Below are 24596 nucleotides of genomic sequence, written 5' to 3' on the forward strand. Positions count from 1 at the left end.
GGAGAGAGAGAGAGAGAGAGAGAGAGAGAGAGAGAGAGAGAGAAAATCCAAGGCAAGCTCCAGGCTCTGAGCTGTCAGCACAGAGACTGATGTGGGGCTGGAACTCATGAACTACAAGATCATGACCTGAGCCAAAGTCAGACACTCAACTGATTAAGCCACCCAGGCACCCCTCTCTGAATTTCATTCTTGATGTTTGACTATTTTTCAAGGCTTTCCAAGCTTGTAGCAGTCTTTAATTTTACTTCCTTTGAACAATCAGGTAGTTTTAAGAGGGAGATATTAGAGAGATGTATGCTTAATCAATAATCAGTTTTTTGCATGTCTTCCCAGGGGCGTCCCCATGCCCCCCCCTTTTTTTTTGGCATGGAAACCATTATCCTGTAGTATGCCTGAGCATTAAATGCAAAAGGTTTTAATTTAAAAGACTGTGTGGTCTCTACTGGTTGCGCAATTTCTCTTTGTATCCGTACCGCTGCTGATCAAATATTGCAAAGCCATTAATTACCTTAGGACAAATGCAGAGGGCCACATGCAAAAGTTCTGGCCAACTGCATAAAGCAATATGCCAGATATAAAGTAAGTGAAGGGTTTTTCTTGGTATTTAAGGTTCAGTGAAAAAGTAAGAGGGGCAGCTATGCCAAGAATGAAAAGCCAGAGCTTGCCAAGTGCTTCTTTAAGTGGCTTTAGCCAATGTGAGACTAAACAATGCATTAAATAGGCATACAACTTACTACGGTTCAGGAATTGCACGTCAAATAACAGCTCTTTGCTGTTTTAAACATGATCTCACATGTAGATAAAGACAAACAAAATGCTGTGTTGTCATCTTCTTAGTCTAACAGCTAATAAGGCCTGAGGATTTGAACTTTCCAGGCAACCAAAAGCAATTCTTTGTGATGTAAGAGCTTGCTGATGTTTCACAGAGAGGTGTAGGATGGAACTTTGCCAGAGCAGCAGCTCAGTGCAAAAACGATTTTTTGCCACCATGGTTGTCAAAGACGTCTGGCTGCATAAAAGAGCAAAGGCTTTGTAGTCCGTTATTGAGAACAATGAAAAATGTACTTGAGAGAGATCTTGTGCCTGTTTTCAGTGTGTCGGATTCTTTGTTACAGGCTGTGAAATGGGAAGGAAGGTAGCTAGAGGGATAGTCATCTCTTAACAGAGGCCCTGAGGAATGCTGGCATGGAACATGATGTCTGGACAAGGTATATGGAGGCCCAAGGAATTTGAAGAATGCCAAAACTCTCTTCTGGATCTAAAATGCCTAACCTACCAGCCATTTAAGATACGAGACATCCAAAACCAATGGTCTTCAAAAAGCTGGTTGAGTGATACCTGCACAGGTGGAAGCCTTTCATCCAAACCCAAACCTGCTCTCATAACTCCTTCCATGGCCAAATTGGAGAAGCCTCTTCCTGCCTGGCACACTATCTGGATTATGGAACCTTGTGACCACCTCTCCTTTACCACATCTCTCTCATAATCCCCAGAGAAAGATTTCTGGTCCAAATAAACAGCCCTTCTTCAACCAGTCTTTGAGAAAAAGCAACAGAACTAACAGCTGCAAGAAATGAGGCACCTGAAGTTTGCTGGAAGAGAATGAAGAGAACTTGAAGTTGGCCAGAGGAGATGTCCCCCCCCCCCCCACGCAGATCATACTACATATCCTGGTGCTCACAGGTGAGCTGCAGTGTTCTGTCTGAATGGGGTCCAGTCTCTGAAGGCTCTTGAACAGCAGTAGCCTCCAATCAAAGATTTTGTTGTGCACCCTGAGGAAATTCTACTAGTATTTCCTAATTTTTCCTACAAGAGAAACTGTAGGATTATCACATGAATATCTCCCTCATGCCTCCTTCCAAAGAAGTTTTCAGAATCAATTCGGTTACCCAGGGGTTTCTGCTCCTTATCTCTCGGAAGAGGACTGGGATTTTTGGAAGCATCTCCCTATGCTATCACACGTTGGGCCTCTAAACAATGTAAATGGCCAAATGAATATGCTTCTTGGAGACAAGAGACCTTAGCTTTGGTTCTGGATCCAGCCAGTGAGGTAAGTCACAAAGTCTCAGTGTCTTATGTTTCTCATTTATTCAGTGAAGCCATAATTCTTGCATTCCAGGGGTAAAACCAAACAAAGTGAGAAAACTCATGCAACTGAATTTTGAAAAAGTAAATGTACTATTCAAACACAAGACATTCTTCTTGTTACTGATACTGCTATATACCAATTATTACTAATAACAGGTGTTATCAGTTGTCCCTAAGGAGAGAAAATGAGTGTATAACTTATTGGGCTGTGCAGATTCCTCAACCTTTGCAATAGACTCTGCAACAGATCCCAGAAAAGAATAAATAAATATAATTGCTAACATATGGATGTGCTTACTATGTGCCAGGCAGTATTCTAAGTCAATATGTTCTAATACATTAACTCATTTAATCCTAACACTACTTCTATGAGGTAGGCCCCCGTTTTACAGATGAGGAAATTGAGGAACAGATGTTAAGTAGCTTGATCAGGGCCACACACCAAGTAAATTAGAATTCAAACTCTAAATTTTTGTCAATAGAGACCAGGATCTTAGTCTCGAACCCTTCACTTTTTTGCTTCCCATAATTCTCCATCAGGAAGATAAACCCAAAGAACATTAAAAATGTCAGAAAAATGCAAATTAGTTTCTTATTTTGCATAGATACTATCACTTTTTAAGTGGTCCTTTGGTTGCATAGACTGGTCCTCTTGGGCATATTTAGAGTAGTAGCAAGCACTTCAGGTCAATGTAAAAACTCTTTGCTTTTCTTTAAGAATACCTGTGACTTATTAGTTTAGTGGTGCTAATGAGGCCAGGGCCATAGGTCAAACCCCACATGTGCCAATTAATTTCAAAGCTTTTCTCTTTGAAAAGCTTTTCCACAGCCAGTGACTGTACCCTTAACTTTGACCAGCTGTCATACAAATGCATGACTGGCAGTCCAAGGGGTACCAAAACAAGGAATACAAATGGTGTAGCCCAAACCCAGCCCCACTCAAAGCAATGCTAATAGTATGTATCTTTGAATGCCCCAAACTATACACTTCCTTCTTTAGTTGGAAAGACAGTATCAATAGGCTGGCAAAAGGTGGCTGGTCAAGGTTTAGAAGCCTATAGATTCTTATTGTCCCCTCAAATGTAATCAAGTGCAACTTAAAACTGACCTACTCACTTGTTCTCACATTCAAGAGAGTAAGAATATGTGAAGATGAGACCTGTGAGCTAGTCCTTCCTTGCAAAGAAAGATGGCTATCTGCTTTCATGAGGTGTGTGCTCCTTTGGCCAGATGACCCTCATGTATTTGGTCATGTCTGAGCTTTTATTCCATCCCTGAGGGGTTGAAGCTCACCTTAAAACAAAACAAAACAAAACAAAACAAAACAAAACAAAACAAAGAAGCTGGCTACTCTTTCATTAAGTAGGTGGAATCGCCTATCTTTAGGAGCAAACAGAAACTCTGTAGAGAAGATAAAGGACACTAAATGTTCTTTGGCCACTACTTAAATCCAAGGTTCTCCTTTCTTGAATAGCACCCAATCCTTGATAATTACAATCTGGACTATGAGTCCATTAAAGTTAGAAGAAGTCATTTGCTTTAACAAAATCCCCTTGTTTTATAGACAAGGACATTTTGACCCAGGAAGTTTAAATGCCTGCCAAAGTCATACAGCTAATGAATGACAGGTCTGGGAGCAGTTTTCTGAGCACTATATTTCAAATGAAAGAAGCCTGAGTTAATAATAATACCTAGATCTAGGAAGGTTGTTGCAATCAATAACAATGAAATTCATTGCAAAGTTTCACTTAAAGCAGTATGTTTTAATACATGAAGAATGCCTTTAGTTTATTCAGACCCGTTCTTAATAACTATGCATTGGAAGTATGTTTTACAAAAGCCATAAATCTGGAATAGCTGAAAGGGTATCCAACTTTTTTTTCTAATTGATTTACTTCTCCTTTTTCCCAGACCGCCGAGGTAAAGCATATACAGTTTATTTAAGGGACTGTTTATAGACTCTTAAAACTAAAAAGGACCCCCGAAACTTGCTTTCTTTTGGTTGCTCTTAATTGAAACCATCCAAGATAGTTGGTTGTCTGTCAATTTTTTAAGTATCTCCAAAGAGAGAAATTCCACGAGCCCCTAAAGTACATGTTAAAATGGTTAATCACCATGACTGTCAAAAAATTATATCTATGGCAAGCTTAACTTCTATTTCAGTTGAAGCTCTTTTCCTCTTGCTATGTTTCATGCAAAATGAGGTTATAACAAGCCCTCCTCTATGAGGGCTCCATCAATCTGGCAAGATAATAGCTAGCTCTTTCCCAACGTGCCACTTCATTATGCTACCATTTTCCTCATAGGACGGTGAGAGCACAAGACTGGCTGATACCTTCTCTTACTATGATACATAGGTAAGAATTAGTAATTAGCTGTTCATTGGAACTTTCATTTCATAAAATGTCTGGGGAAGCTGCATTAATTATAGAGGAACTGTTCCACTTATGCTGGGAAAATATTCACAAAACAGATAATCTAGAAGGATGCTTCCACTGTGCTGTAGTGGAACTTGTGCTTGTAGACAAAGATGAGCTCATTCACACACTGGGTCAGTCAATACAAAGTCAACATTAAAAACTTTTTTTATATTCAGAACTGTTCTTTTCTAATAGGTTGAGAAAATTCCCCTTGTTAAACATTCGGGCCAAGCAAAAAGATAAATATGGAGGCAATTTTCTTTTAGATGTTTGAATTTCAAACTAAGATCAGAAACTGCCTTCCACTATTAAAAAATAACAAGAACAACAAAACTATACTTTCAAAATGGATTTGACACAGCTTAAAATAAAAAGCACAGCCACAGTAAAACTTTGAAAATAAGGATAAAAACAATGATAAGAGTCAATTGACAGGGGATAGAGGTGGGGAAGACTGATTTCCTCTAAAAAGTATCTCAAAGACTGTAAATGCTTAAAGCTGACTTCTACACACACTAAATCTCAGCGGACAAAAAGGAAACTCAATAAAATTTGTTGACAACAGTTAATGCCTGTTAGAATAATTGGCTTAGACACAAACCAGACCATCAGTGTAGCTTGGGGATGACCAAAATGCAGTCTCTAAGACATTGTTAGTATACACTGTATTCAGTTGAATAAAAGAAAAATAGTTTTATCCAATAGCTAGATATATAGGAGGTATAAATTGTCCAAAGTACTTGACAAACCTAATTCTTTAAGGTTCTGAAGACTGAGATCCCAAATAAGTAATTCCATTCCATTCAATTGGATTCAATTAAATTCAATTCAAGCTTGTCAGTTCAATAATCAAATACGAGCCTTTACTATATCAGCCAGGCATAGGGCTAGATACTAGGATTCAATGGTAAATAAATATAGTCTTTGGCATCAAGAAGCCCATTGAGAGGGTAGATCATGGCTAGGTGATTTCAAATGGGACAAAATCTTCAGGAAAAGCATAAAGGACTATAATCTATCCTTCTATGATTGTGTTTCTCATATGACATTTGATAATAGTTACATGCAGTTTTGAAACATCCTGATCAGACTATGAGTTTCTTGAAAGCCAAGTCAATCTCTCATTCATTTCTAGGCATCTTATTCATGCCTAGTACAGTATCTCACATATAGCACATGCTCCATCAATGTTTTGAATTAAAGCTAACTTCTCTTTGGCAAAAGAGATTGTCCAGTTGACTAGAAAGTTAACAAGAATACTTTTGTTCATGAGGTTCTGTGTCAGACAAAAAATTTATGTAAGTCATAGAATTCTATTAGGCAGAATTTATGAAACATAGAGTCTCAATGGCAATGCTGACAATAATCACAATTTATGAAACCACTTTCTATCCAAAGTTATACTTCAAACATATAGAGTGCCTATATATAAACTTTCCCTTTCAAGTTATTAAAATGGAGTTTAAAAACATCTGCTAAAATTTGATCATTGTAGTAACAATAAAAGAACCTTTTCAGTGGCTTGAAATTGGTTTCCATCTTAGTTGTCCCATACTCTTAACTGTCTGTGTGCACATGTATCAGTATTATATGATTATGTGGGACCAAATCACTATTTCTGTTCCCATTTTTCATCATCTAATTCAAACATCATAGGCACAGAATGATCCAGTTTCCATGCACTGTGCATGGAAATCCTGCAGCACATCATGTCAAACAAGACAATTCAGCTTGGCACATAACAGAAGACAATTGTGGGCTTGGCAATCACCTGGATCCTTGGATCAAAGGAAATTTTGCAAATGGATTATCAAGGGGGAAAATCTCTTGAGCATAATAAGTGGAATTACTTATTCATTTTTTATATGTGGATCAGTAGCAGCAAAATAAAGAGTAATGACAACCCACCATTGGGTGATGTTGATGTAACACATTTGCCTTTCACTGGATATTTCAAAGGTAAAACAGGTCTGCTATTTTAAAATTACCCACCCAATGAACTCATTCATCTGCACTACAACAGAGAACCAGATAGAATTGCTTTGTTGGGAGAAAAATACCTGAATTCACTCTATTGAAGCATTAGCTGGAAACAGAGAGGGGGAATTTACTCATTCAAGTATAGAAAGCACTTCTCATTCTCTGTTAGTAGTTGTTTAAAGACTGTTTGTTGCCAAATCTGTGATGAGTACCCATCAGTCCTCCACCAGCCTCTCCTTTCCCATCTCCCCGACTCATCACAGACTGCTATATTCAGGACCCTTCCCCTAGTCTCTCTCTCTCTCTCTCTCTCTCTCTCTCTCTCTGTCACACACACACACACACACACACACACACACACACACAAGCACACGCCACCTTCCCCAGGAAGAAGATGAGAGAGACTTGAAGTCTGTGAGTCATCAGACGAGCTATTCAAAGCTTAGTGGGCAACTGAGGTAAGCTGTCTACACTCGAGTGATAATGAACCTCTAAGAATGATTCATGCTCACTGAGGACCTGAACAACAGTTTCCTGGAACTCTCTAAAATTCCAAACAATTATATAGAATGAGCAATTGGCTTTAAATCTTTCACTGTCCTATAATGTACAATTTGATAGGTACCTCTGAGGTAGATTCTTTAAGTGGTCAGTTCCCCCAGGCAACATTGAGTTATATTTGTGTTTATTATTTGGAAACATTGAGTTGGCTGTCTATTTTTTATTGACTGTCAACATTTTAATCACCTGAGATCTACTTATGGGATAAGTAACCCCGCACTTGTCAGAAACCCTTTTCCAGATGGAGAGTCCCAGAGAAAAGCTAAGTCAAAGGAAGGCAATAACCAAAAAAATCAAGGTCAATTTGCATAGAGGACAAATTAATATGGCATTTGAGTTTGCATTTAGAGACTGTCTGTGTATTTGCAAATGTGCCTTTGAGTGAAGTTCACCTTCTGTTCCTGGTGATTTCATATTGCGTGGAGACATCTGGGATGTGCCCCCTTAATTCTTTCTCCAAGTTCCCCTTACTATTTTACTCCAAATTACCTAGCACTTGTTTCCATATGTTTATATGTGCACCCACAGATCTTGAGACAAAAAAAACCCGCAATCCTCTAGGCTCCATCTTGTCCCATCCTTTCACTGAAAGGAAAGGAATAGTGAGGGTAGAGCACAATAGATTTGGGAAAGCTCTCAGCAGGAAGTAGTTAAAAGACAAACTGCTAAGGAGGAAAATTCCATCCTAAATCTGCAAAACCTGCCACAGCCCCGTTGAAACACTAGGCTTACTTTAAGGTGAAGAATCTCAGAGGCTGAGGACGGCTGCCAGCCACGGGCAGTCATTCAGTTATTCACACACTCCCTGCGGTTGTAAATCCACAGAGCAGTGAGAGGGAGGGCTACTTACTGAAATAAAAACCCCTGTCTCCACACACGAACTGAAGAGCGTCCACCAACTCAGCCCCACAGAGCGTCTCTGGTCCAGCTGTGGCAGAGCTGGTGAAGGTGAGCAAGCACAGGCCCAGATAGAAGAGATGAGAGGGGGACATGATGTGCATCTTTACCTGCCAAAAACACAGAAGAATGGTCATGTTTCCTCCCTGGTCCTTGCAAGGGCAGTGTGGGTGAGGCAAAGGTACATTGCCCCCCTGCCCCTCCCCTCACACACACATTCTGTTACTGCCATTAGTCAGAACTACCCTGCACAAAAGTGCATCAGAGTGCATGGCAGACCATAGGGTGGTGTGGACGGATCATGTCTTGGCATCAAACAACCTGTGTTTAATCCCCTTGCCACTGTGGACTTTTTTCGAACCCCTTCTTTACAGATTCCTATTACAATTCAATGAGATAAAACATCTAGAAACATTTACTATGTAAATGAAAAATGCTATTATTGCAGTAGAATCCCACACCACTCAGAGATCCTGGTAAACCTTCTGAATTTTCAAAGGTTAAACTATGCTCAGTCCAGATTTGGGGCCAAATACGTTTTATTAATTTAAATTCTCTAAAGATTGGCCATTCAAAGATGACATATGCAGTCGTTATGGACCAGAATATGAAGTTAACTAGAACATCATTCCCCAGCTACTTATTAAAAAGAATTTACTGTGGATAAAAGAGGACTTGTGAAAATACTGTATGTCGTTATAGGGTGGTTTTTTTTTTTTTTTTTAATTTTTCACTTAATGAGAGAGAGAAAGAGAGAAACAGAGACAGAGAGAAGCACAAAGAGAGAAACTTTTTACCTAGGGAATATCAGTAGTTAACACAACCACAAGTGGAAGTGAAAATATGAACAGAAACTGGAGAAATACGAGGATTTAGGAATGAAATTGGCTCATGCTAAGTAGACCCTTCACCTTCTGTATTCTAATGCCTTCTGTGTCAAGTGCACTATCAAATCAACGTATGTGTAGATATTGCCTTTCAAGAACAGGGCATTAAGCTCAAAACCTGCAAAAGACTTCCTTTTTTTTTTTTTTTTGTCACAGGAATTGTGACTTCATGTCTCGGAGGGACTTATGTGTCACTGTATCCATTTTACAGCAAAATATACCAAGGGACCCCTGGTTGACTTATTTAGCCAATAATAGAAGCCAAATGGCAGCCTTGCCTAAAGCAAGATTTCTGTGGCTCAAGGCTCCATCCACTCTCAGAGTAGTAGTGATCACTAACTTTCCCACATTGCTACTTGTGGCACAAAGATGTGGTTTCTTCCAGGAAGACTCCCAAGGCAAGTAGCTTCATCTCTTTCAGATGCATTTACTTTCAGTGGCCTTGGATGAGTCACTGACAGGATGTAAGCGAGGGACCCTGTCAAAAGGGTCATGGAGTTACGCTGGAAGTGATCATTATAAAAAGAGGCTTTTCTGAACCTCACAGTAGAGGCCGGTCCATTCAACCCCATCCCTTTTGGAGAAACAGACTCCATCATTTGTCCTCCTTGCCCTCCTAACTCTCAACTTAATGGCTCTCTACATCAGTGGCAGACTTTACTCCATCATTCTAATTAAGATTTCCATTTTTGTGGCCAGACCTTCAGCTCAGAAATTGGGAAAAAACCTTAAACCCCTGACTCTTGTTAACACAACGTAAATATTTAGTTAATGCTTGTAAAATAGTTTAAGATGAAAAGTGCCCTCTGTTTGCAGATCATCATAAATAATGACCGTAAAATATAAGAGAAGGTAAACACCCAACTGAACATCTCTTCCATTTTCTCAGGAGGATCTCTGCCTGGAAGCCCTCTGCCACCACATAGCCAAAGCCACCAGGACTGCTGGGCACAGGTCATCAGCCAATCTGCATTGGTCTTAGTTATAAAATAATTGGTGGGGGCTTTCCCCTTCAATACTTCCAGTGGAAATCTCAACAATTCCAACCCAACTGGACTTCACTGCGTTTTTCAAAAGAGCAAACTCCAAACTGATCTTACAGAACATACCCCACACTCTGGCAATGGGCCATTTTTAGAATGTATGCTAGTCTACCTGTCTCACTTCTCCATCTCTCCCTTCTTTGTTGAGTTTATAGTAATGCCGAGGGCCAAGCACCTGCAACTGTAGATGCCTTGAAGTTCTTTAGTTTTCGTGAAATCCAGGGAAAGAGGTAGCCTTAGTGAATTGAGAACTTCGGGAGATGTCAAAACTGTATTTTCCATAGTTATTTCTGGTATGACACATATAACCCCAACAATACCTATAGATCACTAACATTTAAGAATTTGAGATTGATTTTATATAGATTTTTCTTTTTCCTTTTCTTTTTTGCTGAGTTATATTGTTAGATAAATATCAGCACTTTTATCTCTAGGACAGGATAGAACCTCTACTGCATTTTCCTTTAGTTCAGAGAACAGTCCAGTACACCCACAGAGAACCAGAGAATTTTATCACATCATGTTCCCCTAAAAGAAAACAATAACAAACTCGCTTAGGAGTTAAAAGTTTGAAACAAGTGGCCCCATATGTTCATCCTTTTCTTGGTCTTTTATTTTGCCAAACACAAAAAAAACAGAGAAAGGAAAGATACAGAGAGAAAGGAAAGAAGAACCAGAAAGAGAAGGAGAGAAAAAAAGGGGAAAAACATCAGAACATTGTTTCTCAAAAATCATTCACATTTTAAAAATTTAAAAGACCTTTCTTTTTATCTTAAATAAATGGAATATCAATTGATTCCAGATGTCTGGGCTACAACGAAAATGCCCAGCAAAATTTCAGGGCAATAGTCATAAGAAAATACTCACTGTAGGTGTAACCATTTTTGTTTGTTCCAGATCTTTTACAGCAGGTCAGGGTGGGTATTATGAGGCTGATGTGAATAGAAAACAGGACTTAAAAACATGTGCTGCTTTGTGGGTGGGGCTTGTGAAAGCATCTAGTTACATTTGGACACCCAGGCAGGTATGCTATTAGCCTGGGTAAACTGTCTTTTGTCCATTCAAACAATGAACAAATTGCACAGCTGGGATTTGAGTCAATCTTTTCCTCCCAATCAAGGCACCAATTTCCATTGTGTGCCTATTGTAGCCACCCTGAACAGTGACCCAAGCTCCAGTCTTCTGCCTTACCCTCTTCCCTCTGACTCAAACACTTGCAAATATCTTGAGACTCAGTACAATCAAGTTGTGAATGCTGCCTCTAGGCAGGACACCTTTACTTACTGAATTATGTTTGAAGGATCACACGGCTTCCTCAAACTACTTACTGCTCCAGGAATGGGGGGAAAGCAATAACTTATTGCTAGCTTTACTTCTGAAAAGTTCATCTGGAGACAGTTTTCTAAACTTGTAATTAATGCAGAATAACACTCAACAACCTCTTTTATGAATATCTAAGTAGGGAGACAAAAACCCTAGCTGTAAGATCACCTGATCTATCTATCTATCTATCTATCTATCTATCTATCTATCCACACATATATATACACACACATATATATGGATATATATACACACATATATATATATATATATATATATATATATATATATATACGCACACACACACATACATGCATATACATATAGAGAGACTTCATTTCTTTTAAAAGCAAAGTACCCATCATGTGGCTTTGTATCTTGAGGGTAGCAGAATCAGGTGCCTGACAAAGCTGTATCCCTAACTCCTAAGCCACTTACTTGACTAAGAAAAGTCCTAGTGGTGGAGTATTTGAAAGCAGCGAATGAATGCTGTACTAAGTGCAGGGACGTTTTATGAATTGAGCTCTTAGGCAATTGCATCGAGAAGCCAGTGACAGCGGCTTAAAAGTGCTTGCAAATTGGAAAAACACAAGTCTTGAAGGATATAATTTTGCTGAGAATGGAAACTTGAACTAGGGCCAGTGATTGGAAACGAGAAGTTGGCATTAACAACAGCAGCCAAATTTACCTAAAGAGACTTTACAACACTGAGTATAAAATCAGAGTGTTACAACATGAAACCCTAAGTCCAAACTTCGCCCATGATAGTCCTCTTCAAAAGAGAAAACTTAGACATGCAGTTGCTAGAAAGTTTTCCCTCTCTGTATATACAGTATGCATTTGTTTAAATTATACGAATATGCGAGGTCAGCAAGAATTGTCGAGTTCTTTTTCGGAAGAGCAAATTAAACTTCACTCTAACTTTGACTCTCTGGGCATAAGTGCAGAGAGTTCTGGGACCTTAGCTCCAAAGATCATATTTAAAAGCTTTAATATCATCTAAAAGATAACTCTTCATATGTGCCTTGTAATAAAAAGTCCAGTCCTGACAAGTTACACACACACACACACACACACACACACACACACACACACACACATACACACACGAACATGGTCTTAAAAATAAAACATCTGCACCTGCAAAAAAAATCCAAAAGTTCATATCCATGCTCTACAGTCTTTAACCATAGACAGGATTTAAAGGAATCTTCTATAAGGACACCACTGAAGCCCTGCAGAAGTGGAGGATTTAGCACAAGTACCTTGCAATAGTTTCTACTCATACAGATATCTGTGCAAAGGCATCCATCTCCCGGAGCTATTTTTTCAGATCCCACAGAAATGCATATTCAGCAATTTATAAATAACTCCCAGTTCCGAAACAATGAAAATTCTAAAGTGAATAACATTTCTAGGCAGAAGCAAACAGTACACAATTTAAAGAAAATTCCCCAATGACTTTAAAGAGTAAGAAATATTTACCTTCAAGAAATCACAAAAGCAGCACTTAAATAATTGGGTTGGAAGACTGCTGATTTTTCCCATTGCTTCTGAAGTGCAAAGTCTGGAAATGAATTGCTTAGCAGGAATAATGAGGCAAAAAGAAATCCAGAGAGATGGGAGATGTTGAGAGCAATGTCACATTTCAATTTTGAGGACTTTATTCCATTGCGCAGGCTCTATCTGCTCTGAATTTAGCAGTGACAGTGAGATTTAGCAAACAGAAGAGGGATTTAGAGAAAATCCTCACATTTATCTACAAAACACAGACACTGTAGACAGGAAACAGCTGGGGGAACATTTGCCTTCTCTCTCTCTCCCTCTTCTGGCAAAGTTATCGAGTAAGGACTTTTTTGGGCATGGTGACAAATAACATCATACCTTTGCATTTTAAAACTAGAGCACAGAAGCATTTTTTTCCCTTAAAAGAATGTGTGTTAGTGACAGGGTTAGCAGACATTAAAATACTGATGCTGCCATAGAAAATAAGGATCTGTTCTCTGATTAACTTTCTGCTGGGCAGGGAGACACATCTGCTAATACACCTTACCAGTATTAAAGGAACATACGATGGAGGATGGGCAAACGTTTTCATATTCTAGAGCAAATGCAAAATTAAAAGACAGAAATGAAGAAAAAAACCAGCTCGAGCAAACCCTATAATTTTAACCCTGAAATGACCAGGGTAAACTAGGTTGGAAGATAGCACTGGGGTGACCCCTTGTCCTAGTTGCCAAGCAAGGGGAATGATCTCATTTCCTAGAACCTAGAAAAGGGGCAGGCAGCATTGCAATTGGCTCCCTTTAGGACACTGTCTCATGCTTTTTGCCCACAACAGGGCAAAGACTTTGCTGAGCTGTAAAGCCAATTGAAAAAATAAAATTTTTTTCTTCCTTTCTCCGCTAGGCTTCCTATCAACCCCCCAGGGGAAAGGCACCTGAGGGGCAAACTATTTTTCCATTGTTCGTGTTTTTCTGCATAACTTGAACCTGTGTGTGTATGTGTGTGTGTGTGTGTGTGTGTGTGTGTGTGTGTGTGAGTGTGTGTGTGTGTGTGTGTGTGTGTTTCTTTCTCCAATGTTTGTGTATTCTAAATAACACCAGCTGGCTAGCAATACCCTCTCAAGGGTTATGATGTCATTTAAATCCCTCAACTGGATGAGTGGCCGGCAACATGGTCCAAGCCAGCTGTTTTGCTATTTATAATGTATACTTGCCTTTGCCATTGAGAATCAAGTTCTGATCTTTTGTCAATACAGTTTGTACCAATTGCTCTTTGGTTTTGTGAGATAGTAGATAAGAAAGTAGATTATGAAATAAGGTTGCAAAAGCCCAGATCAGACATAACACTTTCCCTAGATGTCTATCCAGGGATGGTTTCCCGGGTTGGTGGAAATAACCTGGACCTTGTGTTTCTCTCTCGTGATTCTCAGGGGCCTCGATGGCTCTGACGCAACAACTAAAACAGAGGTCTGCTCCAAACCCTAGTCTGGACCTTTATGGTGTCCTGTGGCCAGAAATTTGTTTGCAGAGGTGAGTGTCCTCAAAGGAAAACCTGGTTGGTTTTGCAAAGGGGTTGGGTTTGGTCAAGTCTTCTGTGTAGTTAATAACTCGTGGCAATGTTTACCTTCCAGAAAGAAAAACTGGAAATCTGGAGTCATGCTGTTTGGATGGTGCATTATATTCAGCATCATTTAGTGAGTGTCTACTATGTGCCCAGCTGCATGCATTGCAGTCAAGGCCCCCACGGGGCTTTCAGCTGAGTGGCAGAGCCAGAGAGGAAAATGTCACTGTCATGTGGCGGGTATGTGCTCTTGTAAAAATACAAACAGTACACACCGAAAGGGAGTAAAAAATTCTCTAGAAAGATGGGGAAGTGAAACTCTTTGGAAATCCAGAATGAGGGATGTGTCACGAGAGGGTTTGGGGTACAACGTTGGGAAGTTTCAGTGGATTTGATGTGACCTGAAGAGTGTATACAAATACACATCAGCGGGAGGTGGCCTGGTAGGCAACTGCAGGTGTGTGGGCAATTCCTGTCCTAAAGAATAACTCAGATCTTCCTTTAATGAGCTCCTCTCTGTGCACTTAATTTATGACATGATTTACCAAAAATCCTTTCTGCAGCCTTTGTGGATCATGCCCTTTGTGAAAAACAAAGCCCACCCTTTCGTGGACATTGATGATATAGATTGTATTGAGCCAAACAGCTGTACCTATTTCCCAGGTAGAAAGAACTGCATTTTCCAAGCGTGCAGTCAGGTCTTGGCTGGAGTCTCGGTGCTGAGTGCCTTGCTCCACCACTGGACACCTTCACAGGTGAAGGCCAGGACGTTCCAACTGCAGTGTTAGCACATTTTAATCTTTCCAAGATGTCCTAGAGGCTCACTGCATTTCTCCAAGGCCGTAACCCAGTCTGATGTACTCTCTCGGCATATGCATTGTGCACAGATCACCTTATCCCCAACCATATCGTGTGAAAGGCTGTTTGGGACACAGGACACATATTGTTCCGTCAGACGCTGTGCTCCTGCGATATCGACACACTGACTCACAGTCTCTTGGTTTTATAACCCCAATTACCCTTAAAGGATAATTGGGTTTTAATTTATGTCCCAGTTTTTATGTCACAATCAAAGAAAACTGAAATTTCAGTGAGTCGTAATTATCATCAGCTGTGCTGTGGAAACATTCCGATGTGAGCTCTCAGTTTCCAATAGGGAAAGCAATTTCCTGAAGTGATTATTGTATACTTCGATGTGGAGAATGGTCTGTATTTCTGGGTAGGGTGAGCCAGCAATGGAGCGGGGCAATAATTCCTAGAGAAATGGAATTTCTTTGCTAATTCCACGAGTCAATATGAAAGCGAAAGGGCAATAAATGTGCCACATGATTACCTTTTAATAACTGAGGGCTGTACCTGTTTAGGAAAAAAAGAAATGAAATGTATCTATTACCAGACAGTCCAAGGTGGTAGTAAATCTGATCCTAGGAAAAGTTCAGATCATGAAGTCCCATGGGGAGAGAAACATACGGGGTCATTCTAAAATTACTGAATGATTATGTAGTCTCCTGTCTGGAACAATCTGACAGTTAGGTATGGGAACCGTGTGCCACCAAAATAGCTAACTGCAAGGATGTGCTCATCATGAGAACATCCACTCCTGGAAATTCAGAGATTCACAGTTTCACCTTTTGCATGTGTAATGCCTATGGGATATAAATAACTCTCCCCTAGAGCCGGCTTCTTGAGTAGCGTATTTGCATAAAGCTGCAGCCTCAGAAGACTTCTGACACCTCTCTTTAAACAAACAAACAAAAAAGTTGTTCATCTCCTTAAAGAGCAGGCTGATGGAAATTCACACAACGCAGTGGGCAAGGCCCAGTCTTCACTCTTTTTTCTCAAAACATGTTCCCAGCGTTCCCCGGGTCAACTGCAGAGGAACTCACCCAAAAGGCAATTTCGTATCCATGTACAATAGGGCATATTTACAATTTATTTCATTAATGGCTTTGCTGGCTCCCAAGAAATGCTCAGGATGGATATTTAGAGGGAAGGGGACTTTGGGATCAGAGAAACAGTGAGGTGTAAGGTTCTAGGGCCACCTACCAGGCAAAGAACATAGGGAACTCTTGGATGTATGTCTTAGACCATGATTTATTGGGACGGTTAGTCTGGAAGCCTATTCTGCAATGTTTGAAATCAAACGTTTGTCAGTTCAGAATGTAAAACTCAGAGAAGAAGGCTGGACCTCAAAAATACAACATGCTGCTGAACGAGGGCACCAATGTCAGCTCCGAAAGATCTGCTCAGAAGGAGCTCTGTTATTCTTTAGGACGATCTTTAGCTCAAATGAACTGCTTTAAATCCTTAGAGGAGCATTTTCCCCACAGCTAGGGAAAACAGTAATAGCGAGAAGAGATCTTCTCACTAAATAAATCAGTGCTTTCTTTTCAACATCAAACTTGGATCCCATTTCTTCTAAAATGTCAAAAGGGCAAATGCTGAAAACAGTCAGAAGCAAAACTGTTGTGGTTTGGGGAGCAAAAGAATTCTTCGTAATGGCAGACAAGGAGTCACTGCATGGGGCGGGGATGTCTTGGTGCAGTGAGAGAACCCGAGGGCGCCACAATTGCCCCAAGTTAAATAGAAAGTGGGGAAAGGAGATACCAATTCCAAACTTCAGCGGAAGTACCCACATACGCACTTTCTTTTGGAATCGAAAAATGTGCGCGCCGCCTAGTGGCCTGCAGGGAAAGTGCCAGGGCAATCTTCGTGGTTAATGTGTGGAATTTGGGAGGAGTGGGGCGTTTTGAAAAGCTTCGGATTCAAATAGACTTTAAGCTGCACTAATCTTTAATCTTTTCATCTTTTTGAAATAAATAAGCTGGGTCTTTGATTCGCTGTAGTTTTAAAAAGGGGAAGAGAGCTAAGGGGAGAGAAAGATGATAAACTTAGCGAGGGCGCACATGTCTTTCCCGTGACTGCAGTCCCAATGCTGAGCTCCTGGTATGGGTTCAAAACATTTTGTTGATTTAATGAAAGTCCGGAAAATAAGTGATGATAAAGGTAAACTATTTCACGTGAAAACTTTAATAAATTCTCTTGCAGGTGAATAAGAAAAATGAAGGGGGGGGCATCGATGGATAGAAAAGTGACTTACTTGTTTAATGAAACAAATTTAGGTGCTTGTAAGTGGATCTCAAATCCACTCTTCCTGTCTGCTGTATGCTCATCACCGTTCAAAATAAGGGCTTTTACACTGATGGTCAAAGACAGGGCATTAAAGAGTCACGCAAGTGTGGGTGTAGTTTTATTGTCAATTCTTTCTACCCTAAGTTTACCAGGGAGAAAATCTCAGTTTGGTACCAGCCTGCCTTCACTGCCTCTCTAACATTTCCTAATCTTCCTGTCTGATTACAACAAACAAACAAACAAACAAACAAACATGGACCTTAAGCCCAAAGGCTTTGCGTGCAGCGGTTTTATCCAGAATTTAAAAGTACTATTTTGTTTTCATGGAGTTTATTTTTAAGGATAACTTCTTTTTAAGGCAATTGATGCTGTTTTTGAAATAGATATTTTAAATCTCAGATTCTTTCAGAATCTAACTTAGCATCTAACTTTTAAAAAATCAATTTAAGAAAAAAAATTAAGTAAGTAGATAATATAGGTGGCCAACAGTTATGACCAAAAAACAAATATGTAATTGATATTTGAATATCTGATGTTTGAAAATCACTGCGGTAGACTCTGCCATGTGTTGGGGAAAAAAAGTTCATAGCCACAATGAAAAGGTATGGAACAAAGACCCTGCATGTAAAAAATGCTACCATATAAATGTATTGATTACGTTTCTTAATAATTTAAATACCCTTTAAACTCACACTCATTTTTATTCCAGTCTTTCATAGAGCTTAGAGATGTTGAAAAAGGAGTGAATAGCATTTGAGTTAGGTCTTGAGGCCAAGATGAAAAAAAAAAAAAAATCAGTAAAGGCTATTCTGGGCAGAAGGAACAGCTTGGACAAAGTTATATAGGAATGAAGAGGTTCCCATTGTTGGGGGGATGTGGGGGGATGAGGCTGTAGCTATGCTCTCAGACTTCTGCACTGTGGAAACCCTTTTGTCTTCTTTCACCATCAGTAGTCCTTGCTTGGCTACGAGACTGGAAAATAGTCTTAATTCTCTCATGATACAAAGATTTGTACGTAGCTGAATCTGTGATTACCTCTGGGAATAGCATTGTGCCTCAAGGTAAATATGCAAGAACAAACCTGGGTTACATTATAACATAGGTCAATTTGAGCAGTGCTAGGTGAGAAAGACTGAGGTATCTATTGGTCACCCAATGGTCTTGCCAGAGCTTCCATTTTGAAAGATTAAATTGTGTGTATACTTTGGTAAGTAGGTTTTAATGGAAAAATGAAATAATTATATTTGATAAAGATTTTGCACAATAAGTCAGAAAGGTCTTATTTCTGGTGAGACCTGAATTTGCTATAAAAACCGGTTCATGAGAGCATCCCACTCTTTATGTGGGTCAATCAGGGAAGTTTTGTTGTTCTCTTTGAGAGCATGGGGTGAAAGGAGGCTATGGACACCTTACAGGCAGGGATTCAGATATGCCTATAACACACTTTGCTATTTTTCACAACACCTGCTATAGGCCTCAGCTTCTTCCAGAACTCAACATAAATATTTAAACCCAGTTGTATTGATCAGAGTTCTCCAGAGAAACAGAACCAATAGGATCTCTCTCTCTCTCTCTCTCAATGTATTTTAAGGAATTGGTACATATGAATGTGAAGGCTTTGCAAGTCTAAAATCTGCAGCCTAGGCCAGCAGGTTGGAGACTCAGGGAAGAGTTGCAGTTTGAATCCAAAGGTGGTCTGCTGGTAGAATTCCCTCTTCTTCCGTGGAGGCCTTCACCTAATTGGATGAGGCCTACCCACTTTATGGAGGGTAATCTGCTTTTACTCAAAGTATACTGATTTAAATATTAATATCATCTAAAAATTACCTTCACAGGGGCGCCTGGGTGACTCAGTCAGTTGAGTGTCCAACTCTCAGTTTCGGCTCAGGTCATGATCTCACAGCTGGTGGGTTCGAGCCCTGCATTTGGCTCTGCACTGACAGTGTGGAGCCTGCTTGGGATTCTCTCTTCTTCTCTCTCTGCCCTTCCTTCACATTCTCTGTCTCTCTCAAAATACATAAATAAACTTAAAAATAATAAAAGTTCAAAAATAAAAAATTAACTTCACAAAACATCTAGAATGTGACCAAATATATGGCTACTGTGGCTTAGCCAAGCTGACATATATATTAATATCACACCACTGGTTCTCCAAAGGTACATTCACTAGTCCTCCCTCACTAAAATTGAACAATAATAATTGTCTTTTCCTGGCAGAAAAGAAAACTCAAGTTAATGGATTATATTTCCCAATTCTAAGTTTTCTTCCTATACATTTTTCTTAAACCTTTGGCTCCTGCACTCACTGTTCCCTGATTATTGGTAAAAGGAAGTCACAGGGCACTTGCCTTGTCCATGTCATTATATTTTATGAAGATACTTCTCACTGGTGACAAAAAACAATAACAGTTTTTTTTCCCTACCACTAATGGGAACAAATATACATAACACACATACACACACACTCACACAACTCTAACGTATGCACACAATAGCACTCAAACATCAGTGCTTAGTTTCTCTAGATAATAAGTGTATTCATTCTCTTATTTTAAAAATAGCTGTTTCGATCACTGGAGAGAAGTTTCAGGCCTATGGTGGTGTTTGGGTAGGATGATGTCTTGCCTTTTTGCAAAACGGGAGAGAAATTTCCCACATGCTTCTGCCTCCAGAGACTGACTCCATGCCTGGCTTTTTGGGGCTGATGCTCTTTTCAGATTCAGGAAGACAAGTGGTATTTTAACTTTCTTCTTAATACTTTCCTGCATTTTCCAATTATTATTATTGTTATTTTATATTCAGCAGGTATTACTTTTATAGTCAATAAAAGTCTCAAAAATTTTATTGAAAATGTCATCTGTCCTTAGTATTGACTGAATAGGAGCATATATGCATTTGTGTTTGAGAAGATGTGTATCTAGTAACTCGGTTTACCTCTGCAAATATTTTGGACTTCTGTGATTACTATCTTGGTCTTGGCTTACTTATGTGATGTGGATACACACTCACTCATCAAACCTCACCCTCATTCTTCCACCTTCCTTTATAATGTCTGAAAAGCTCAGCCCCTTCCTCTCAATTTGCCCAGCATTGTTTTAGATTGGATTAATGAATTCCTGGATTATTGCATGGGCTCCTAACAAGTCTTCCCTCATGTCATTCTAGCCAATTCTGGTTTCTAGAATCATCCTCCTGAAATGCCATGTTCATGTGTTTCACATTGCCTCAGAGTCCCTTGGCCACATCTAAGTCTTTCTCCTCCCATTCAAAACACCCCCTTTCCCAGTAGCCTCCTCTCTTGATAATGCTCATCATGGCTTCTTCATAACCTGTTGTTGTCCACTAGCATATCCCTAGTCCCAGCATAGTGCTTGCTTTTTAATAGGCTCTCAGTATATATTTGTTAATTAACAATGACAATAACTACTGGTATTATTAAGTATATATTATATTCAGTTCTTTATTTCATATTACTTTAATTGTATCACTTAATTCTCACATATCCCAATGAAATACTCTATTACCATTTTCATGTCAAAGTGCCTGGCACACTTCTTAGAACATAATCAGATTCTCCAAAGTATTTGTTGGATGAATGAAGAGAAAATTGAGCTAGGAGAACATAATGATTTGCCTAATGTCCCATGGTTGGTAAATTACAGAGCCAGGATCAAATTCAGGCTAGTCTACTATATAACATGACATGATTTATACATCTTTAGTAGATGGATGATCCTTTCAGTATTTTGTTGTATAATCCCTCCATCCCCCATTGTACAATATTCTACTTTCCTTGCTGCTCAGTAAAGGGATAATTAATTCTAAACATGAATTTAGAATAATTGTAATAGTAATTTCTAAAATAGCCAGCCTGAAGAGCTCAGAGATGAGCTCTTAGGGTGGAGTCTGGTTACAGCCAGGTTTGGAGCATATTAAGAGAAACTAACAAAGAAAGATTATGCTTACTTCCAGCCTGAGCTGCTGCCTCAGAAGCATAGAGAAGAAAACAAGTCCCCACAGAATTTTCACTACACTATGTTGTGTCTAATAAAACAAAACAAGTAACCAAATAAATAGACAATTACTCTCAAGAAGCAAAAGGTACAAGAGCCCAAGCCAAAAGCTCAGGCAGAGCTTGCCTCAGACAGGAGGCTTATACTCTCCTGATTACAGTAAGAACAGAGTGTAGATTTTCTGGGATGTACATGTGGGCAGCTGCAGTAAAGCAACTCACACCGCCAAACATCTATCTACTGAATTCTACTCTGCTTTATATGAACTTGTTCCAATGAGACATTAAGATCTTAACATTTCCTATTTGATGGTAATTTATGCTCAACTTCTTAGACTCTTAGACATTAGGGCAAACTCAATTTTTGGTGTCTGTACTTCTTAAGGTTGGGAAACAGCTACAGGTTGTCCTGGGATGGATAACATAGCAAATCCCTCTCAACCTGCCTTAGAACCAGTACAGGTTGAGGGTTCTCAGAAAGCTATTACTTTTCCTGTCTGGCAATTCCCAAATGGACCTCAGGATAGATTAGGAACAGTTCCTAATTTTTTGCTGACTTTTCTGCGATTCAAGGTAGGTTGCTTTGACCAGACTGTATGTTCACTAACTAGTATTTTGGCCTTTGATTCCCAGTTACTCTTTGTGTTCGTTTCCATACCCCTTTCTTTCCATTCTTTTACTGGCTAATGAATACTAGCTGAACTAGTTCCCTTTAATCAACTGCTCTCTGGCTTTCCTTTTCTGATTCTTCACAAAGAAGATGGTGACTTCAGATTTGGATCTTGCTGGGGCTAGATCACTGCCAATCCAACTGGCAGGCTCCTTCCCTGCTTGGGTTCCCATCAAGGTAGCAATCCCATATCCTGGAGTAGCTAGCTTCTCTGCAAGGTGCCAAGGTTGTTAAACTCACTCCACTACTTTGGAAAGCAAGAGACATCCAGAGGCATTTGTAGCATTTGCAGTGTTTGAAGAGAGGCTGGGGCTGCTAAGTGAGGGCATCTGTTTTTCCCAAGCGGCTATCTAGGTCAAGTTTTCCAACATCTGAACTTTTTCTACCCACTCATTTGTGGATTTTTCAGATAAAGCATGTGTTGTGAAACAACAGACCATATGCCAGTGTTGCATCCATGGATAGCCTCAGTGGGGCAAGGGACTCTTGTGATCCAAACCTAACCAACTCTTAAGACCCAAACACAAAATAGACAAGGCATAAAACCCAAAGTTCCTGGGGAATGAAGGGAATTTTTTTCAGTGGGAGAGAAGAACCAAGAACAAATGCTAAGTGTAGTCAGGAATAACCAGACAATAGCAATTGTCAGCATTTAGCATCAGTGATGATAAATTTGCATTTTTGCAGGTTATAAATAACAATTCCACAGGATCTTCATTGAGCTCTTTTGAAAAATTTTACCGGCAATCATGTCCTGAACATGCCAAACCCTGGGCTGTGTTATCCTACACAAGAGGGATTTTCTTTGTGAAAGGTAAGACATTTCTGAAACATATGACTAGAAGATCCAATTCATCATTTAGGGCATACCAGCTATTCACACTGAAGCTGGGGTCATCCCAAACTGGAGAAAACTTCATTCTCCTGAAACTACTAAATTATGCTGCCTGGAGAATACATTTACATAGCTCAGTGCTAAGTAATTTGGTTAAGTCCAGAAAATGGGCAGGAAATGCCAGGGCTGGGCTGACATGGGTGCCCTGAATTACAGCATCACTTTGAATGAGACTATTATTTACTTTTTAAAGTAAATATCATGTGACAAAATCAGCCTTATACAAACCAGCTGAAGTGTGTGATGTAACCATGTTAACACGTTTTTATAGTCCTGGAAGAACGCAATAGGATTGGGTCTATCAGTAATCATGTAAAGAAGCTGAGTATACATTCCAGATGTTCATTATGTCCCAATCATCTGCTGGGAGCAGAGTGGAGGCTTTCTCCTTGCCCAGGAAGTCTGATTTTAGTAACTGAGACAGAGAAACACTTGAAATATGATACGTGTGGAATTATAATGCTAAATCCCATAGTTCCAGTTAAGTAAGTGTACGTGTGCAAAACAAAACAAACACGTAAAAAGCAGTGGGAAGAAAGAGAAAAAGAAAAGAAAGAGCAAGCAAAGGCAATACTGAAGGACCTTTCCATCTGAGATCTTTCTTTTTCACTTTAGTCTCATGGTCCCATGCTCATTTCTACTGTCAAACGGACTTTTGCCGGAAATTTCTAGGGACAAGAAATGCAAATGCAGATAGAGATCACCTTGACTGTATCACTGAGTATCCAAACTTTGTAAAATCAGACCTTTCAGTGTCCTGCACTGTCAGAACAAGAGGCTTCTATTTGTTGTGTTGCTTACATTTCAGAATGTCCTCCAAAAGGAGACATTCTAAGCAACCTCTAAAGAGTCATCTTAAGAAGAATTTAGACTTGGGACACATGGGCGGCTCAGTCTGTTAAGCATCCAGCTCTTGATTTTGGCTCAGGTCATGATCTCGTGGTTTGTGAGTTCAAGCCCCGCGTTGGGCTTTGTGCTGACAGCAAGGAACCAGCATGGGATTCTCTTTCTCCCTCTCTCTCTGCCCCTCCTCAGCTTCTGCATTTTCTCTTAAAATTAATAAATAAACATTACAAAATAAAAGAAGTATTTAGATTCTTTGTAGATATCTGCTTCACAATGTTCTCTGTCCTGGAGGGTAATGTATTGAATCACACCAGCTTTTTATTTTGAAGTTATATAAATCAGTACAACTTCCAAGCCCTATACAAATAAGCTTAAACGTACCTTTGCAAACAAAATTACCTCTTGTTCCATAACTCATCTGTCCATCGGACCAAATTAGACTGCTTACTATACTCTAGACATGTGTTGCCCCATTTGTACCTTCGGCTCCTACTAAAGTCATTTTCATCGTTACCTCAACCTCAGCACATTTGGCTTGAAAATTCTGGCATGTTTTCCACCCATCCTTCCTTAATCCTCCTGCCATTTCTTCCACACCCTCCTCACCCCTGCACTGGCTAGAAGTGATGATTCATCCCTGTAAACTCCCATATCACTTGTTCATGTCCTTCTCCTCTTGTATGCATTTGTATAGGCATACAGACACTTATTTGCATATTTATTCCTTCATTCATAAGATCGTCAGTGAGCATAATAGGCAACATGGTAAGAAGTAG

General features: G+C 39.7%; 1 protein-coding gene and 1 long non-coding RNA gene across 6 annotated transcripts in view; one reads left to right on the plus strand and one right to left on the minus strand.

Moving 5' to 3' along the window:
• Positions 1–13017, minus strand: part of IGF1 (insulin like growth factor 1) — a 77842-nt gene extending 64825 nt beyond the window's left edge. The window contains exons 1-2 of one of the 5 annotated variants that reach the window (XM_060656588.3): positions 12685–13013; positions 7900–8056 (exon numbers count right to left, since the gene is read on the minus strand). In XM_060656588.3, coding sequence (XP_060512571.1) covers positions 7900–8056; positions 12685–12747 — 220 coding nt within the window. In that variant the 5' untranslated portion in view covers positions 12748–13013. Of the gene's footprint in view, positions 1–7899; positions 8057–10743; positions 10829–12684 lie in introns of those variants that run through there. The other 4 variants (XM_060656589.3, XM_060656590.3, XM_060656586.3 and 1 more) reach the window with 4 other exon arrangements.
• LOC144616876 (uncharacterized) lies at positions 987–22887 on the plus strand. The gene is made up of 4 exons (XR_013556671.2): positions 987–2050; positions 14135–14234; positions 14336–14505; positions 22767–22887. It is a non-coding gene; the product is annotated as an uncharacterized LOC144616876 (long non-coding RNA).
• The last annotated feature ends 1709 nt before the right edge of the window (positions 22888–24596 follow it).

Source organism: Panthera onca, chromosome B4 (genome assembly GCF_046562875.1).
Source record: "Panthera onca isolate mPanOnc1 chromosome B4, mPanOnc1 haplotype 2, whole genome shotgun sequence".
Taxonomy (NCBI): Eukaryota; Metazoa; Chordata; class Mammalia; order Carnivora; family Felidae; genus Panthera; species Panthera onca.